The 14,393-nt window shown below is 38.2% G+C and overlaps 1 protein-coding gene across 2 annotated transcripts in view; it reads right to left on the minus strand.

Annotated features, from left to right (window-relative positions):
- The window catches only part of TRPC4 (transient receptor potential cation channel subfamily C member 4), a 211,806-nt gene that overhangs the window by 48,111 nt on the left and 149,302 nt on the right, over nucleotides 1–14,393 (minus strand). For both annotated transcript variants that reach the window (XM_018056677.1, XM_018056676.1), the window contains exon 4: nucleotides 7,046–7,382. In XM_018056677.1, coding sequence (XP_017912166.1) covers nucleotides 7,046–7,382 — 337 coding nt within the window. The remainder of the gene's footprint in view (nucleotides 1–7,045; nucleotides 7,383–14,393) is intronic.

Below are 14,393 nucleotides of genomic sequence, written 5' to 3' on the forward strand. Positions count from 1 at the left end.
GGTCATGTATGGATGTGAGAGTTGGACTGTGAAGAAGGCTGAGCGCCAAAGAATTGATGCTTTTGAAGTGTGGTGTTGGAGAAGACTCTTGAGAGTCCCCTGGACTGCAAGGAGATACAACCAGTCCATTCTGAAGGAGATCAGCCCTGGCATTTCTTTGGAGGGAATGATGCTAAAGCTGAAACTCCAGTACTTTGGCCACCTCATGTGAAGAGTTGACTCATTGGAAAATTCTCTGATGCTGGGAAGGACTGGGGGCAGGAGGAGAAGGGGACGACAGAGGATGAGATGGCTGGATGGCATCACGGACTTCATGGACGTGAGTCTGAGTGAACTCCGGGAGTTGGTGATGGACAGGGAGGCCTGGTGTACTGCTATTCATGGGGTTGCAAAGAGTCGGACACGACTGAGCGACTGAACTGATGCTGCTCAGTGGCTTCAGTTGTGTCCGATTCTTTGCAAGCCCATGGACTGTAGCACACCAGGCTCCTCTGTCCATGGGATTCTCCAGACAAGAATACTAGAGTGAGTGGCCATGCCCTCCTCAAGGGGATCTTCCCGACCCATGGATTGAAGCTGTGTCTCCTGCGGCTCCTCCATCAAAGGCAGATTCTTTACTACTAAGCCACAGGGGCAGCCCAGAGTTCGAATGTAGTATCTGCCATAGGTCAGCTCCTTGATCCTGGGAAAGTGATCTAACATTTCTAAACCAATTTACTCTCTGAGAAATGAGATACTCTTAATAACATCATTCATAATTACTAAATGAAGTGGAGTGACTATGAAGTTCAAATGAGATCTTACATTTTAATCACTTAGCACAGTGCCTAATTTTTTGGTTTCTACTGTCATTACCACCAGTACTACTGTTACTATTATATTATTATTCTGAACTAATTGAAACCACTTACACCTTCCCTGTAGTCTTTTACTCTGACCCTCGTTCATTTCCAAGTACTCCTCTTTTTCCATCTTTTCCTTTCTTTCCTTGAACCATCAGAAACATGTTGTCAAACATTCTCCCAAGTCCTGTAGATTTCACCTGTTGGTGCATCAAATTTCTATTGCATGTGTGACCCACAGGACTTAATTTTCTCTCCAATAAAGAAGTCATTTGGTCAGCAATAGAATGTACACAAATAACAATTTACACATATGTGAATATTTTGTTTGAGATTTTACTGTGTTACTGTTGATAAATCTTGGTAAAGGTGACCTTAAAATTTCTTCCTCACAGTTAAACAGGAAAATGAGGATTCTATGTCCTACTGCAATGAATATCTAGTTTTCCTGAAAATTAAAATATCCCTTTAAATGAATGAACAGATGTTCTCCAGCTGTGTTTGAGTGTCTCTCTGTGTCTGCAGCTAGTCTGATGAGGTGGTTAGAGTACGTTGTGAAGGGACAGAGTGGGGAAAGACTATAGTCTTGTTCCTTATAATTCTGGATTTGGGGGGCTTTTTGAGCAGATAGATAATTCAGGGGTGAGGATGAAAATATGAGTATCTGAAGCCATGTGATCTTAATGCCTATTAGAAGATGAAGAAATGGTCATCAGTAATAAAGTATACAGGATTGTTTGTCTCTATGAGTCTTTATCTAGATGCAAATGTGATCACCACTTTTCACATTTCCAATTTCTCAGGCCTTGTTGAAATGTTCAGATTTTTAAATATCAACACTTTAAAAGATAAAAATATAAAGTAAATGAGGGAAATAAGAGGCCAATTCTGTTGCAGAAAAATTGTTAAATAAGTATGTATTATAGGCAAGATGTATAATCTGGATATTATGAGCAATCCTTAATTTACGCTTAGAAATTCACTAGAAGCTATTTTTAACAGAGCTCAGATTACTTCCCCTGATATAACTTTTCCTTGGTTCACCCTTCTCATCAAGCTCAGTGTGCACAGATTTGTGTGCTACATAATTATGGCATATTCTTAAGCATACACATAATAATAAGTCACTTCAGCAGCCATTTCTATTTTCTCATTGGAAACAAGGCACTTCCTGCTTTATTAATATGATAGCTTTCATTAACATTCTACTTCTTTTGTGGAAAATGTTATCAATCTCATAATTTTACTTTGCTAAGAGATAACATATGTCTACATCTGGATATTTCATATATATGCATACTTTTTTTTGCAGGGGAATAAGCTATGGCAGAAATTTGATTGTTACAATTTAGTTATAATGGATTCTGTGAAAAAATTCAAACTAGTTTTGGGAAGACTTTAAAAATTAGCATTCAATTTTTTTTTTCACATTTTACTCCATATTAATCTCCAGAAACAAGCGACATCTGAGTTAAAACTTCTGCTATAACTTAGATGAATTCTCAAAATAGGTATTCTACATATAATATGCTATATTTACCTTGCATTTAAATTCTGTGTAAAAATGACTTTCCCATATGAATATTATATTCATTCCCTTTCCCTAGTATTATTAATACATTGTTAAAATCAAACTCTTAATAAAGTAAGATCCTTGGGATTATGATACAACAGAAAATAGAGGTAGCCGTGTCTTTAATCTGACCCCAGGCTTCTTTTAATCCATCACGGTCTTCCCAGTGATACTTTCTCTCTAGACAGTTGAAAAGCATAGCTCTGTTATCAGGCCATATGCATGCAGGATGAAACTTGTTTTACATTTTACTGTAGCTCAAATGGGTCATTTGACAATCTGAGAAATATACTGGTGTCTATCTGTCTATAATCTACCTTTTTATTGAGAGAGTTCTAGCTGAATTATCTGATTAGTTTTCTCTGTTGCTTAAAACTGTATATCTCAAGATGACCAGAATCTTAAGCTTTAGTCTGTATCAGGCTTTTAAATTTCTTTGCTTTATATGCTAAAGTTCTTCCTGCAGGAACCATGTGTGAGAAGATCTCTAGAGGTTATTTGACAAGAGAAAAGAAGTGTTGATACAAGAATGTCTGAAGGAAAAACAATTTGAAAAATGTTGCAGGAAATGAGCTACAATTGATCAGTGACACCACAGTGAAAGGACAGAAGGACCATTGTAGATTGTCTTCCAAAGATATCAAACTCAATAGACTTCAATTTATATAGTCAAAAAGATGTTGGACTTCAACAGGAAAGATAGTGAAAATGACACAGAAACATTATTCTGCCATGCTACTAAATCACAAGATATCTGGATCTGTAACATTGTGTAAGTTCTTACCGTTGAAACACAGCAGAGTACATCAAATAGAAATTCCTAAGCAAAAACCATACTTCTTCATCCCTTTAAGGATGGATTTGGGAGGATAAACTTCAAAGTTAGAAAATTTTTCTATTTAGAAAAAATGAAAATTTATGATATAAATATATAGAAACAAGTAAAGCAAAAGTCTTTTTTGTCAGGATAAGTGAAGCGAAAGGTATCAAACTCATCATTTCCTTTAAACTACTGTATCATAGGTCTGGGAAACACCTGAAAATGGAAGGAAAGAATAGTAAAATGAAAAAATGTTTCTTTACAAAGCAAATAGCTCACAGAGGCGACATCAGTTGAAAACCTAAGTTGGTTCAGGAAGACGTGAGAAATTGAAGCGTAGAGCTTCAATCAGTCATTGGGAAAATTAACATGATGAGGGAAACAGATACAAGCCACAGTCTTATAAGTAAGTCCCTCAGTCTTGTTATTAGAAACGTAGAGCCTTACAATTTAGGGACCATGCGATATATAGTCAGTTACTCAATTTATCAGACAGCAGGACTGAGCAAGGCAATACGAAACGTTCATTAGCATAGTCATCAAATTAAACCATGCCTTTTGTGTTTACTACACTTTTGGTAGAAAGTTAAAGGATCCTTATGCTGCTGTCTTCAGCCCTCCTCTCTCTATTCTCCCCCTCTCCCCACCAAAGAAAAGATCAATCTTCTCTGCGCTAATAATGATAGGTCCCTAGCACAGGATAGTAGGACAAAATGGGACTTGAAAGTTATCACTGTGAATCTTTCATCTTATTGGTGAAAATACAAAATCCTGAGAGATTGTGACCACCCATAATTTTGTAGTCTCTTAGTGACAGAACTTGGACATGTATTCAAATCCAGTGCTTTTTCTTCTACAGCGAAATAACATGGAGAATATGGCTTATACTCATGAAGCTAGCAAAAAACTTAGAACTCAGTCTCAGATACGAGGCACTCAGACTTCACCAGGCTTGATGAATAATATAACTGTTTTGACAGATCTATTTGAAACAGAAGCATTCTTTTTCTCATGCTCTGCTATTTAAGCAAGATGATCATTCATATGTATTTCTCTTTTATTCTAGAACATCTCTTTTCATCCTAAAAATTCCATATAAATTAACTCACTGCAGTCAGGATATCTTAAGAAAAGGCTGCCGTTAGCAGCTATTTCTTTTGCTGGAATTTTAATTCTCACAATTAAATTTGTACCTTATTTAACCATTCAGCTATAATTTGGAGATGATTTCTTCTAGCCAATTTTCATGGAAAATTCTGTTACAAGTTTTGCATGTAGAAGGCAGCCAGTTTTACTTGTATGAATTATTCAAAGTTTGGAGTTTCCACTTTTTATATTATTTACCATTTTCTGATTGTATATACATACGTCATTGGTTGTTTACTATCCATTTCTTCAGTAAAAGTTAACTTTTGAAAAGGCAAGGAATATTTTCTTTTCTTACTTAAAAATTTTTTTTGTTTCACTATTACCTTGCACAGTCCTTACTCCATAGAAAGTACAGTACATATTTTCATTGACTCCCTAAAGAAGAGACTAGAAATGCTATATCTACCTATGTTGCCTTTTATCTACACCATTTTTCAAAGTGAAGTATTCTGTGTTTCACTTGGGACACCAGGATTTTTAGACATTCAATATGTTACATACAGTGGGAAATTTAACCTCTAAAAGCTTCCCTGCAAATTGTTCCCAAGACATTTTCTTTGAAAGAAACTCAATGAAGAACCTAGATGTCCATCAGCAGATGAATGGATAAGAAAGCTGTGGTACATATACTCAATGTAGTATTACTCAGCCATTAAAAAGAATACATTTGAATCAGTTCTAATGAGATGGATGAAACTGGAGCTGATTATACAGAGTGAAGTAAGCCAGAAAGAAAAACACCAATACAGTATACTAACACATATATATGGAATTTAGAAAGATGGTAACGATAACCCTGTATGCGAGACAGCAAAAGAGACACAGATGTACAGAATGGACTTTTGGACTCTGAGGGAGAGGGAGAGGGTGGGATGATTTGGGAGAATGGCACTGAAACATGTATACTACATGTAAGAAATGAATCGCCAGTCTATGTTCGATACAGGATACAGGATGCTTGGGGCTGGTGCACGGGGACGATCCAGAGAGATGATATGGGGTGGGAGGGGGGTTCAGGATTGGGAGCTCATGTACACCCGTGGTGGATTCACGTCAATGTATGGCAAAACCAATACAGTATTGTAAAGTAAAATAAAGTAAAAAGAAAAAAAAAATAACAAAAAAGAACATATTCTTACTGTGAGATATTTAATTTAAATGGATACAGGGAGGGTCATTTTATACTTAATATCAATTACTGTGTCAAAATTATTTTTATTCAAAAATACATTTACAGACTATCTAAACCTTCCTTCTAACTTAAGCAAGATCAGACATTATTTCAGATTAAGGCGAATGTACTTAATTTTAAAGTTCACTTTAGAAGGGGTTTTTTATTAGTAATATTTGTAAAACATCAAATCTTGTTCCTAAGAACTTTTGTTATTGTCAGTACTTTCAGTATTTGTAACCTTTAAAAGGCATATCTATGTTGACTCAGACACTTTTTTCCCCCTGCCTTTTCCTCATTTTACAGTCTCTCCAGCAATTTTGACAGCTGACCCAAACTGACCTTCTGAGATAGTGAATCGCTAAATTTGTCACGTATTTTCTAATTACTAGTGCTGACACGGATATGATACCAGAGAGGTTTAAAATGATGAGCTAAACTGACGAAAGGCAATTTCTCAGCAAACTACAGTAGGAGAAGGAAGAATAATTAAAATTTAAATTTTAACTATGACTACCATAACAGGAGGAAAGGAAAACAAGGTTTTGGTTTTTGTTTTTGAAGTTTTCTACCTTACTATGATTTGCTGCAGATCCAAAACCAATTTCTTTCTTTTGGAAAGAACAGAGATAGGAAGATGTCCTATTGTTTAATTGCCTATTATTCTGATTTACTATGTAGTTTCAAAGATAAACGTAAAGGGGTGGATTTTTTTAAATGGTTATGGTTCCTTTATGTACAGTTCACAATAATTCTTCAGAGTGATTTGTACTTTTGGAAGGTGTACCTGTTAAGAGGACTTCCCAGGTGGCTCAGCAATAAAGAATCCACCTGCCAATGCAGGAGACTCAGGTTCAATCCCTGGGTTGGGAAGATCCCCTGGAGAAGGAAATGGCAACCCACTCCAGTATTCTTGCCTGGGAAATCCCAGGGACAGAGGAACCTGGTAGGCTACAACCTATGGGGTCACAAAAGATCTGGACACGACTTTCTGACTAAACAGCAACAACAAATTTGTTAAGAAAATTAAAACATTAAAATGATTATTTACATAGGGTTAATGAGACATTTTGAAAGTCTTTAGAAGACTCCCTTCTCCAGGGGATCTTCTCAACCCAGCAATTGAACCCCGGTCTCCCACATTGCAGGCAGATTCTTTACCAGCTGAGCCACCAGAAGACAAACATCTCAAAAAAAAAAAAAAAATCTCCAAAACAACCCACAGAATCAGTCACTTCAGGTTTCAGAATTATTAAAATCTATAATTCTCAAACCTAAAGTTATGTTTCATAGGTGGCATTTGGAGGCAGGTCCACCACAGCTTGTGAAATCTTCATTTAGCTTTGGGGATTAGACCTTGGCGCTACAATGGTTGGAACGTATTTTAAACATTTCCGCATCCCCAGCTATAATGAATATTCTTTTCTGAGCAACACAATTCCATGGTAGCAACACGTTTGCATTATAGTTTTCTATAGTATCACATTTACCCAGGACCCACGGTAATATCATCCACTCGACGATGGTTGGTGGTGGACCTTGCCTGTTCAAGTCTGACCTGTCGATGTGCTGAGAGGCAAGCAGGAGCAGGAACAGAAAAGTCAAATAGGACGCTGTGTGGCAGATGAACTTGATAAATGGCTTTCGGATGAAGAGTCCGAGGGGGCTTTTGGGAGCTATAAGGTAGCAGACAGAGAAGACGGGGAAAAGGAGTCCTACTATGAAGCACGTCACCATCTTCACGGCCCAGTGTCGTCTCCTCCAGCCGGGGAACTCGTCATACCAGCGAGACGCCAGCAGTTGTTGACAGTTGGGCTGAGCCACGAACTACAGGGAAAAGGAAAGGAAAAAGGGAGAGTCAGGGTTAGGGGCAGGGCTCCAACCCATCGGCAGGAAACCAGTCAAGTCACCAGGTTTGTTCCAAACAATTGTATACTTACACCATCATAAAGGGCTTTAAGCCATTCTGTGGACAAAGCTCACTTACTGAAAATCTTATACCCAAGGCCAAGTGCTGTGTGCTTAGCCAGACACCACAGGGGTCAAAATACTATGGCTACATCTCAGGAAGCAAAAATATAGCCGAGGACTAATAATGTCCATAGGATGTACTGATAACTGAACAAAACTGTGTACAAAGACACACACATATAGGTACCTATGTAAGAACTGTCATATATGTACATGACATAAAGTAAAAAATGTTATTTAGTGGTTATCTCTTGCTTTGGTGATTATTTTATGGTTATGACATTATACTTTTCCCCCCATTTTTACACTTGGTGTATTTTCAGTATTTTCTATAATGAACACAACTGTCATATCAGAAAAAGTAAATATACTTTTAATTAGGTTGAGGCAATAAGAAAATCATATAGGAAAGCATATTAGATGACCAGGATGTAAATCACCATAGCTGAATTGGGAGAAAATAAAGCAAACACCTAAGTACAATCAATTACCACGCACAAAACATTCCTCAAACATGACACCGTTTTTATCCTGCCAACTTGTTTTTACATAGGTCTCACTCTATTTTAATGATGAAGATAGAGGGGGTTATAAGAGGTCTGAAAACGTATTCAAGAAGGTTACATATGTATTAATAGTAAATGATGAAATGTGCAGGATAATAGTTAATGATGTAAATTAATAGTAAATGATAAAATGTCCAGGATCTCTTTTTTCTGCATGCTATCTTTCTCACTGAGACTGACAGCTAAGCATTATATAAACTCAGAGGAAATTTTTTCTTCCAGAAATTCTTTCCAGTGGTCTATGGGCAAATGTGTATAAGCAGAGAAGAAAGGGGAAGGCAAGGCATTGTAGGAGAGAGCACATAGATGCTTGTGAGAAAGTGTTCAACATGTTTAAAGGATGCTCTGTGGGCACTCCGCATGGACTGTAGCCCCGCCAGGCCCCTCTGTCCATGGGATTCTCCAGGCAAGAATACTGAAGTAGGTTGCCATGTCCTCCTCCAGGGATCTTCCCAACCCAGGGATTGAACTCATGTCTCTTATGTGTCCTGCATTGGCAGGTGGGTTCTTTACCACTAGCACCATCTGGGAAGTCCACTCTGGATGGTAGTAGAAGCTTTAGTTCCTTGTAAGGGACTCAAGAAAGTTCTGTTGGCATCAAAAATTAGACACACCCTAGAAGCAAAGTGAACACCTGACCCTTTCATAGGACTCTCTTCCTCCCCAATGTTTCTTACTTTTCTTCTTCACTCTTGGACTTTATTGATCTCCTTTAGGAGACCCTTACTTGACCCTGACTTACTCTTCTCTAATGGCAAGCAAGCAAACAGGCGTTAGATACTCAGAAAGTGGCTTGATGATCATAAACCAAAAGCTGTTGAAAGTGAGAGACAGGGAGACTGATTCAGTAGTTGAGATGTGCAATATAGACTGGATGCAAAATGAGTGCTCACACAACTGTGTCTCTTCACTTTTTTCTTAGATATCGGGTTCATCAAAGGATATAGTGGGTAAAGCAACATATATATAAATTGAATTAAATATATAATAATACATTCAGCAAATACAGCTAAAAAATAAAAGTGCATTTCTTCAAGACCATGATGCTAGGACTCTTTTCACTACTTTGTAAGCTTCAAGCTCCATAATTAGTAAAGTTAAATGTTATAATCCAAAAATAACTTCTATTAACCCATGAAATAGCTGGCTTAAAAACTAAGATCATGGCATCCAGTCCCATCACTTCGCGGAAAACAGAGGGAGAAAAAGTGGAAGCAGCGACAGATTTTATTTGGGGGATCCAAAATGATGGCAGCCAGTAACTGAAACCATGAAATTAAAAGATGCTTGCTCCTTGGGAAAAAAAGCTATGACATACCTAGACAGCATGTTAAAAAATAAAGACATCACTTTATTGAAAAAGTTTCATATAGCTAAACTATGATTTTTCCAGTAGTTATATACGGATATGAGAGTTGGACCATAAAGAAGGCTGAACATGGAAGAATTGATGCTTTTGAACCATGGTGTTGGAGAAGACTCTTGAGAGTCCCTTGAATAGCAAGGAGATCAAACCAGTCAATCCTAAAGGAAATCAACGCTGAATATTCATTAGAAGGACTGATGCTAAAAGCTGAAGCTCCAGTACTTTGGCCCCTGATGTGAAGAGACAACTCATTGGAAAAGACCCTGATGCTGGGAAAGATTGAAGGCAAAAGGAGAAGAGGGCGGCAGAGGGTGAGATGATTAGATAATATCAGCGACTCAATGGACATGGATTATAGCAAACTCCGGGAGGTAGTGAAGGACAGAGGAACCTGGCATGCTGCAGTCCATGGGGTTGAAGAGTTGGACACGACTTAGTGACTGAACAACAACACATTCCTTGTTGATTATTTTGGTCAAAGTCACATGTTTGAAAGTCAAATAGAGCTTTACTTGAATATCTGCAGAGGCCTGGCAAACAGAGATATAGGTTATTAACAAGTATCACTTTGGGCTAGTTCCCCCTTCCCATCCCGAATACACACACATAATCCTTTGTGTCAGCATTTTATAAACAAAGCATAGTCTACCAACTATTTTCTCATATAAACTATTTTCTACAGTGTTCTTCATTAGAATTTAACACAGTTGAAAAACCATGATAGAAGGGAGTTAGTGAAACCTATGGAAAAATGCAAGACATAATGAACAGTTGCTATCACCTCATTAATTCTCAGAAATTGAAGGAACACGTAAGGGATTAAACATGAACAACATGTGTCATACAGGCAGAAAAAGTAAAAGAAAGATATGTACTTTGTTCAACACAGTCTGGTGAATTCTAGGACTCACATATTCTTTCCTTCTTGGCCCAAATTTCATTAGAACATGAGACATCCCAGGGCAATTGAGCAAAATAACTTTATTGGGAGCACTTAAGGTTTGCTTGGATAAATGTTTCATTCCCTAATACATAAAAACAGACCGTGTTAAATCACCTAGAAAATGCAAATCATTTAATTTTTTATAGAATACCTGTCATTATCAGGCGCTGGGTTAGCCTTAATCTTTACTAGTGCTTCTTCTTAAAAGATCTGTTTCTTTAATTATTGGAAAGTACATATCTGTGCTTAGTAAATGAATAGTGTGCTCAATTTTTTACTAAACACCAACGCAGTGAGGTTTACAGAGAGGTAAAGAACAGAGACAGGACATTATAAGAAGAGTAGGAGTGAGTGTGTGTAATCCACATTTCCCAAGATGTGGATGTCATTTGGCTACAAATTTGTTCTAATTTTAGGATTGAAACAACCACAGAAGTATTCCTAAGAATCTCTGTAAATCTAAATATTCTCATGATGATCTGACACCCTCTTTCTTCTACACTTGTTTGTTGCAGGTCTACACTAGGATTTTCCAAATTACACCCAATGTTACCAACTTAAATATTAAGAGAATTAAACTTTTATATCACAAAAATTTTCACTGTATTTAATTGCTAAGTGGATTGAAAGATATCATTTATCTCACACATCCCCATATGCCTTTCTTCCTTCTTTCCTTCTGTTCTTTGCTTCCTTTCCAGGCGCTCCCTTCTTTGCACTTTTTCTTTGTCCCCTCTTTCCTGTCTGTCTTTCTCTCTTTTTCCCCACCCCCTTGTCTCTTGGTTTCCTTGGGTTATTTGAGACTACTCAGCTTTACGCGCCAAGTGGCGCTAGTGGTAAAGAACCTGCCTGTCAGTGCAGGAGACATAGGAGGCCGGGGTTCAATCCCTGGGTGGCGAAGATCCCCTGGAGGAGGGCACGGCAACCCACCACACTATTCTTGCCTGGGAAATCCCAGAGACAGAGGACTCTGGTGGGCTTTGGTCCAAAGGGTCACAAAGAGTCAAATACAACTGAAGTGACTTAGCATTACAGCATTATACCAACCCCATTTGAAGGACACTCTCAGAGGTGGCCACTCCTCTGGGACACCTGCCATTGGTCCAGTCCAATAAAGCCTCCCCAGGTGGACCCTCGCATTGCCTGCCAGGAGTGTACAGATCCCCTTCCTCTGCTCCATCTTTCTACTGCACAGTGAGTAATGGGAACCAACATCTCAGCACCATTCCGGCCGGGGCTGGGGGTGGTAGGGTGTTTTTGAAATCACAATGTTACAACCCCTTCTCACTCTACAGTTGTTGGCCAAGTCTTAAGCAATTCTATCATGTTAAAATTCATATTAAAACATGATAGATATTGAAATTCATATTTGTGCCATGAATTTATAAAAGACACACTAACAAAGAAAATATCTCCTATCCCTCTCTTGCTATAACTTAAAAAAAAAGTAAAAAAAACCCCTAATCTCATGATTATTTATAAAATTGTTGAATCATGGTATTTTAAATATTGAAGAAACTGTGAAGATTACTGAATCTTACCTTATTTTTACAAATAAAGTGAATTCCAGTATCAGTGATTCAACAATTCTACAAGGGACTTCCTTGTTGGTCCAGTGGTTAAGACTCTGCACTTCCACTGCAACGAGCAGAGGTTCCATCCCTGGTCAGGGAACTAAGATCCCACATGATGCAAGGCACAGTGCATCCCACTCCCCCCAAAGTAGCCTGTGGCTAAAATAATAAAAACAACTACTCACAATAATAAAACACCACAAGCCAAAAAGAAAACAAATGAAAAATGATGAGAGAAAGAAGACAAAGCTTCACAGACAAACAAACACACAGAAATCCAAACAACCAAGAAATCTCACTATTATTGGAGAAAAAATATTAATTGAGTATGGACAAAATAAATAGAAAAAATTTCAAAAATTAATAGAGCTCTGACCTAGATAGCATATTCAAAAGCAGAGACATTACTTTGCCGACTAAGGTCCGTCTAGTCAAGGCTATGAGAGTTGGACTGTGAAGAAGGCTGAGTGCGGAAGAATTGATGTTTTTGAACTGTGGTGTTGGAGAAGACTCTTGAGAGTCCCTTGGACTGCAAGGAGATCCAACCAGTCCATTCTGAAGGAGATCAACCCTGGGATTTCTTTGGAAGGAATGATGCTAAAGCTGAAACTCCAATACTTTGGCCACCTCATGCAAAGAGTTGACTCACTGGGAAAGACTGTGTTGCTGGGAGGGAGGGGGGCCAGGAGGAGAAGGGGACGACCGAGGATGAGATGGCTGGATAGCATCACTGACTTGATGGACGTGAGTCTGAGTGAACTCCGGGAGTTGGTGATGGACAGGGAGGCCTGGCGTGTTGCGATTCATGGGGTCGCAAAGAGTTGGACATGACTGAGGACTGAACTGAACTGAACTGATAATTAAAATAACTATGCATCTGCTGCTGCTGCTGCTAAGTCACTTCAGTCGTGTCCGACTCTGTGCGACCCCATAGACGGCAGCCCAGCAGGCTCCCCCGTCCCTGGGATTCTCCAGGCAAGAATACTGGAGTGGGTTGCCATTTCCTTCTCCAACTATGCGTCAGATTTGCTATTTATTTCTTCTTCATCTTTTTGGTTTTTCAACATATTTTTTCATTTTAATATATTGTGTCCAAAGTTCAGACACTGACCCAACTCTCCTAACAAGCAAAATCTAGATTCTGGAAACAACCAACCTGGCAGCTTAATGCATCTTAACTCAGTCAGGTAGCTACATGGGAGTTTCAATTAGCTGTTGGACAATTATAAAGAAAGTTGAAACTTTTGGGTTGAATGAATTACAGCAATTTACGTAAGGGCTTAAAAGGCTCACAGATTCATATACATGCCAGTTTCCCCTGGGTCTTACAATTTATTTCTTAGAATTTCACAAATAATCTATATCCTTTGGAGTTTTATTTCCTCTGTGGAGAGGAATGTTTTATTTCTTCTGCCCAGGAATATTTTTTGACAACTCATTTTGTAAAGTTGATAACAAGGCTTACGAATGTTTTGTAGGCAGAAAGTTTCAGGAAATTATTTTCTCTATAGTTGAAAACCCTTTCTTTCTTTTACTTCTGGCCTTTATTCCCTTCATAACTGCCGATGACCCTTTAAATGTCTGAGTGAACAGTTTCTCTATTTCTAGAGATAGCTTGAGTTGTGTTCCTAATTAAAACAATTCTCCAGTCTCCCCAAGCATGCTCATAACTAATCACCCTTCTACTTCATTATTCAAAGCATCCTTTTCACCTGGTCCTCCCTAGTGTGAGTCAACCATATTATGCATCATCTATGAATTGGACATTGGCTAGACAAGTGGGAGAGGACCAAGATCTTTAAGAACCAGATACATCTGTCTTCTAGGATCTCAAAATATGTTGAGGACTGACCATGTGACTGGGTAATCATATGACTTGTGAGAAAAGAGATTGAATGCATAGGAGGAATTACGTCTAACATGAAATAGGGGAAATTGAAGAACAGAGGTAGAATTGATTAGTCAAGCCTGAGATAATAGATAGAATTTGGTGGGGGGGCAGTTTTCAAAAGATTTATTTAAAATGTAATAGTGCATGGGTTAAAGTCAGGTGGTATCATCTTTTTCTCTTGTACCACTGTGGCTATAGATTTAATTTCATTTACAGATGACTTGTATCCATGAAATTAAAAGATGCTTGCTCCTTGAAAAGAATGTTATGACCAACCTAGACAGCATACTAAAAAGCAGAGACATTACTTTGCCAACAAAGCTTTTGTTTTTTCAGTAGTCACGTATGGATGTCAGAGCTGGACTATAAAGAAAGCTGAGTGCTGAAGAACAGATGTTTTTGAATTGTGGTGGTGGAGAAGACTCTTGAGAGTCCCTTGGACTACAAAGAGATCCAACCAGTCCATCCTAAAGGAAATGAGTCCTGAATATTCATTGGAAGGATGATGCTGAAGCTGAAACTCCAAT

The sequence above is a fragment of the Capra hircus genome, chromosome 12 (genome assembly GCF_001704415.2).
Source record: "Capra hircus breed San Clemente chromosome 12, ASM170441v1, whole genome shotgun sequence".
Classification (NCBI taxonomy): Eukaryota; Metazoa; Chordata; class Mammalia; order Artiodactyla; family Bovidae; genus Capra; species Capra hircus.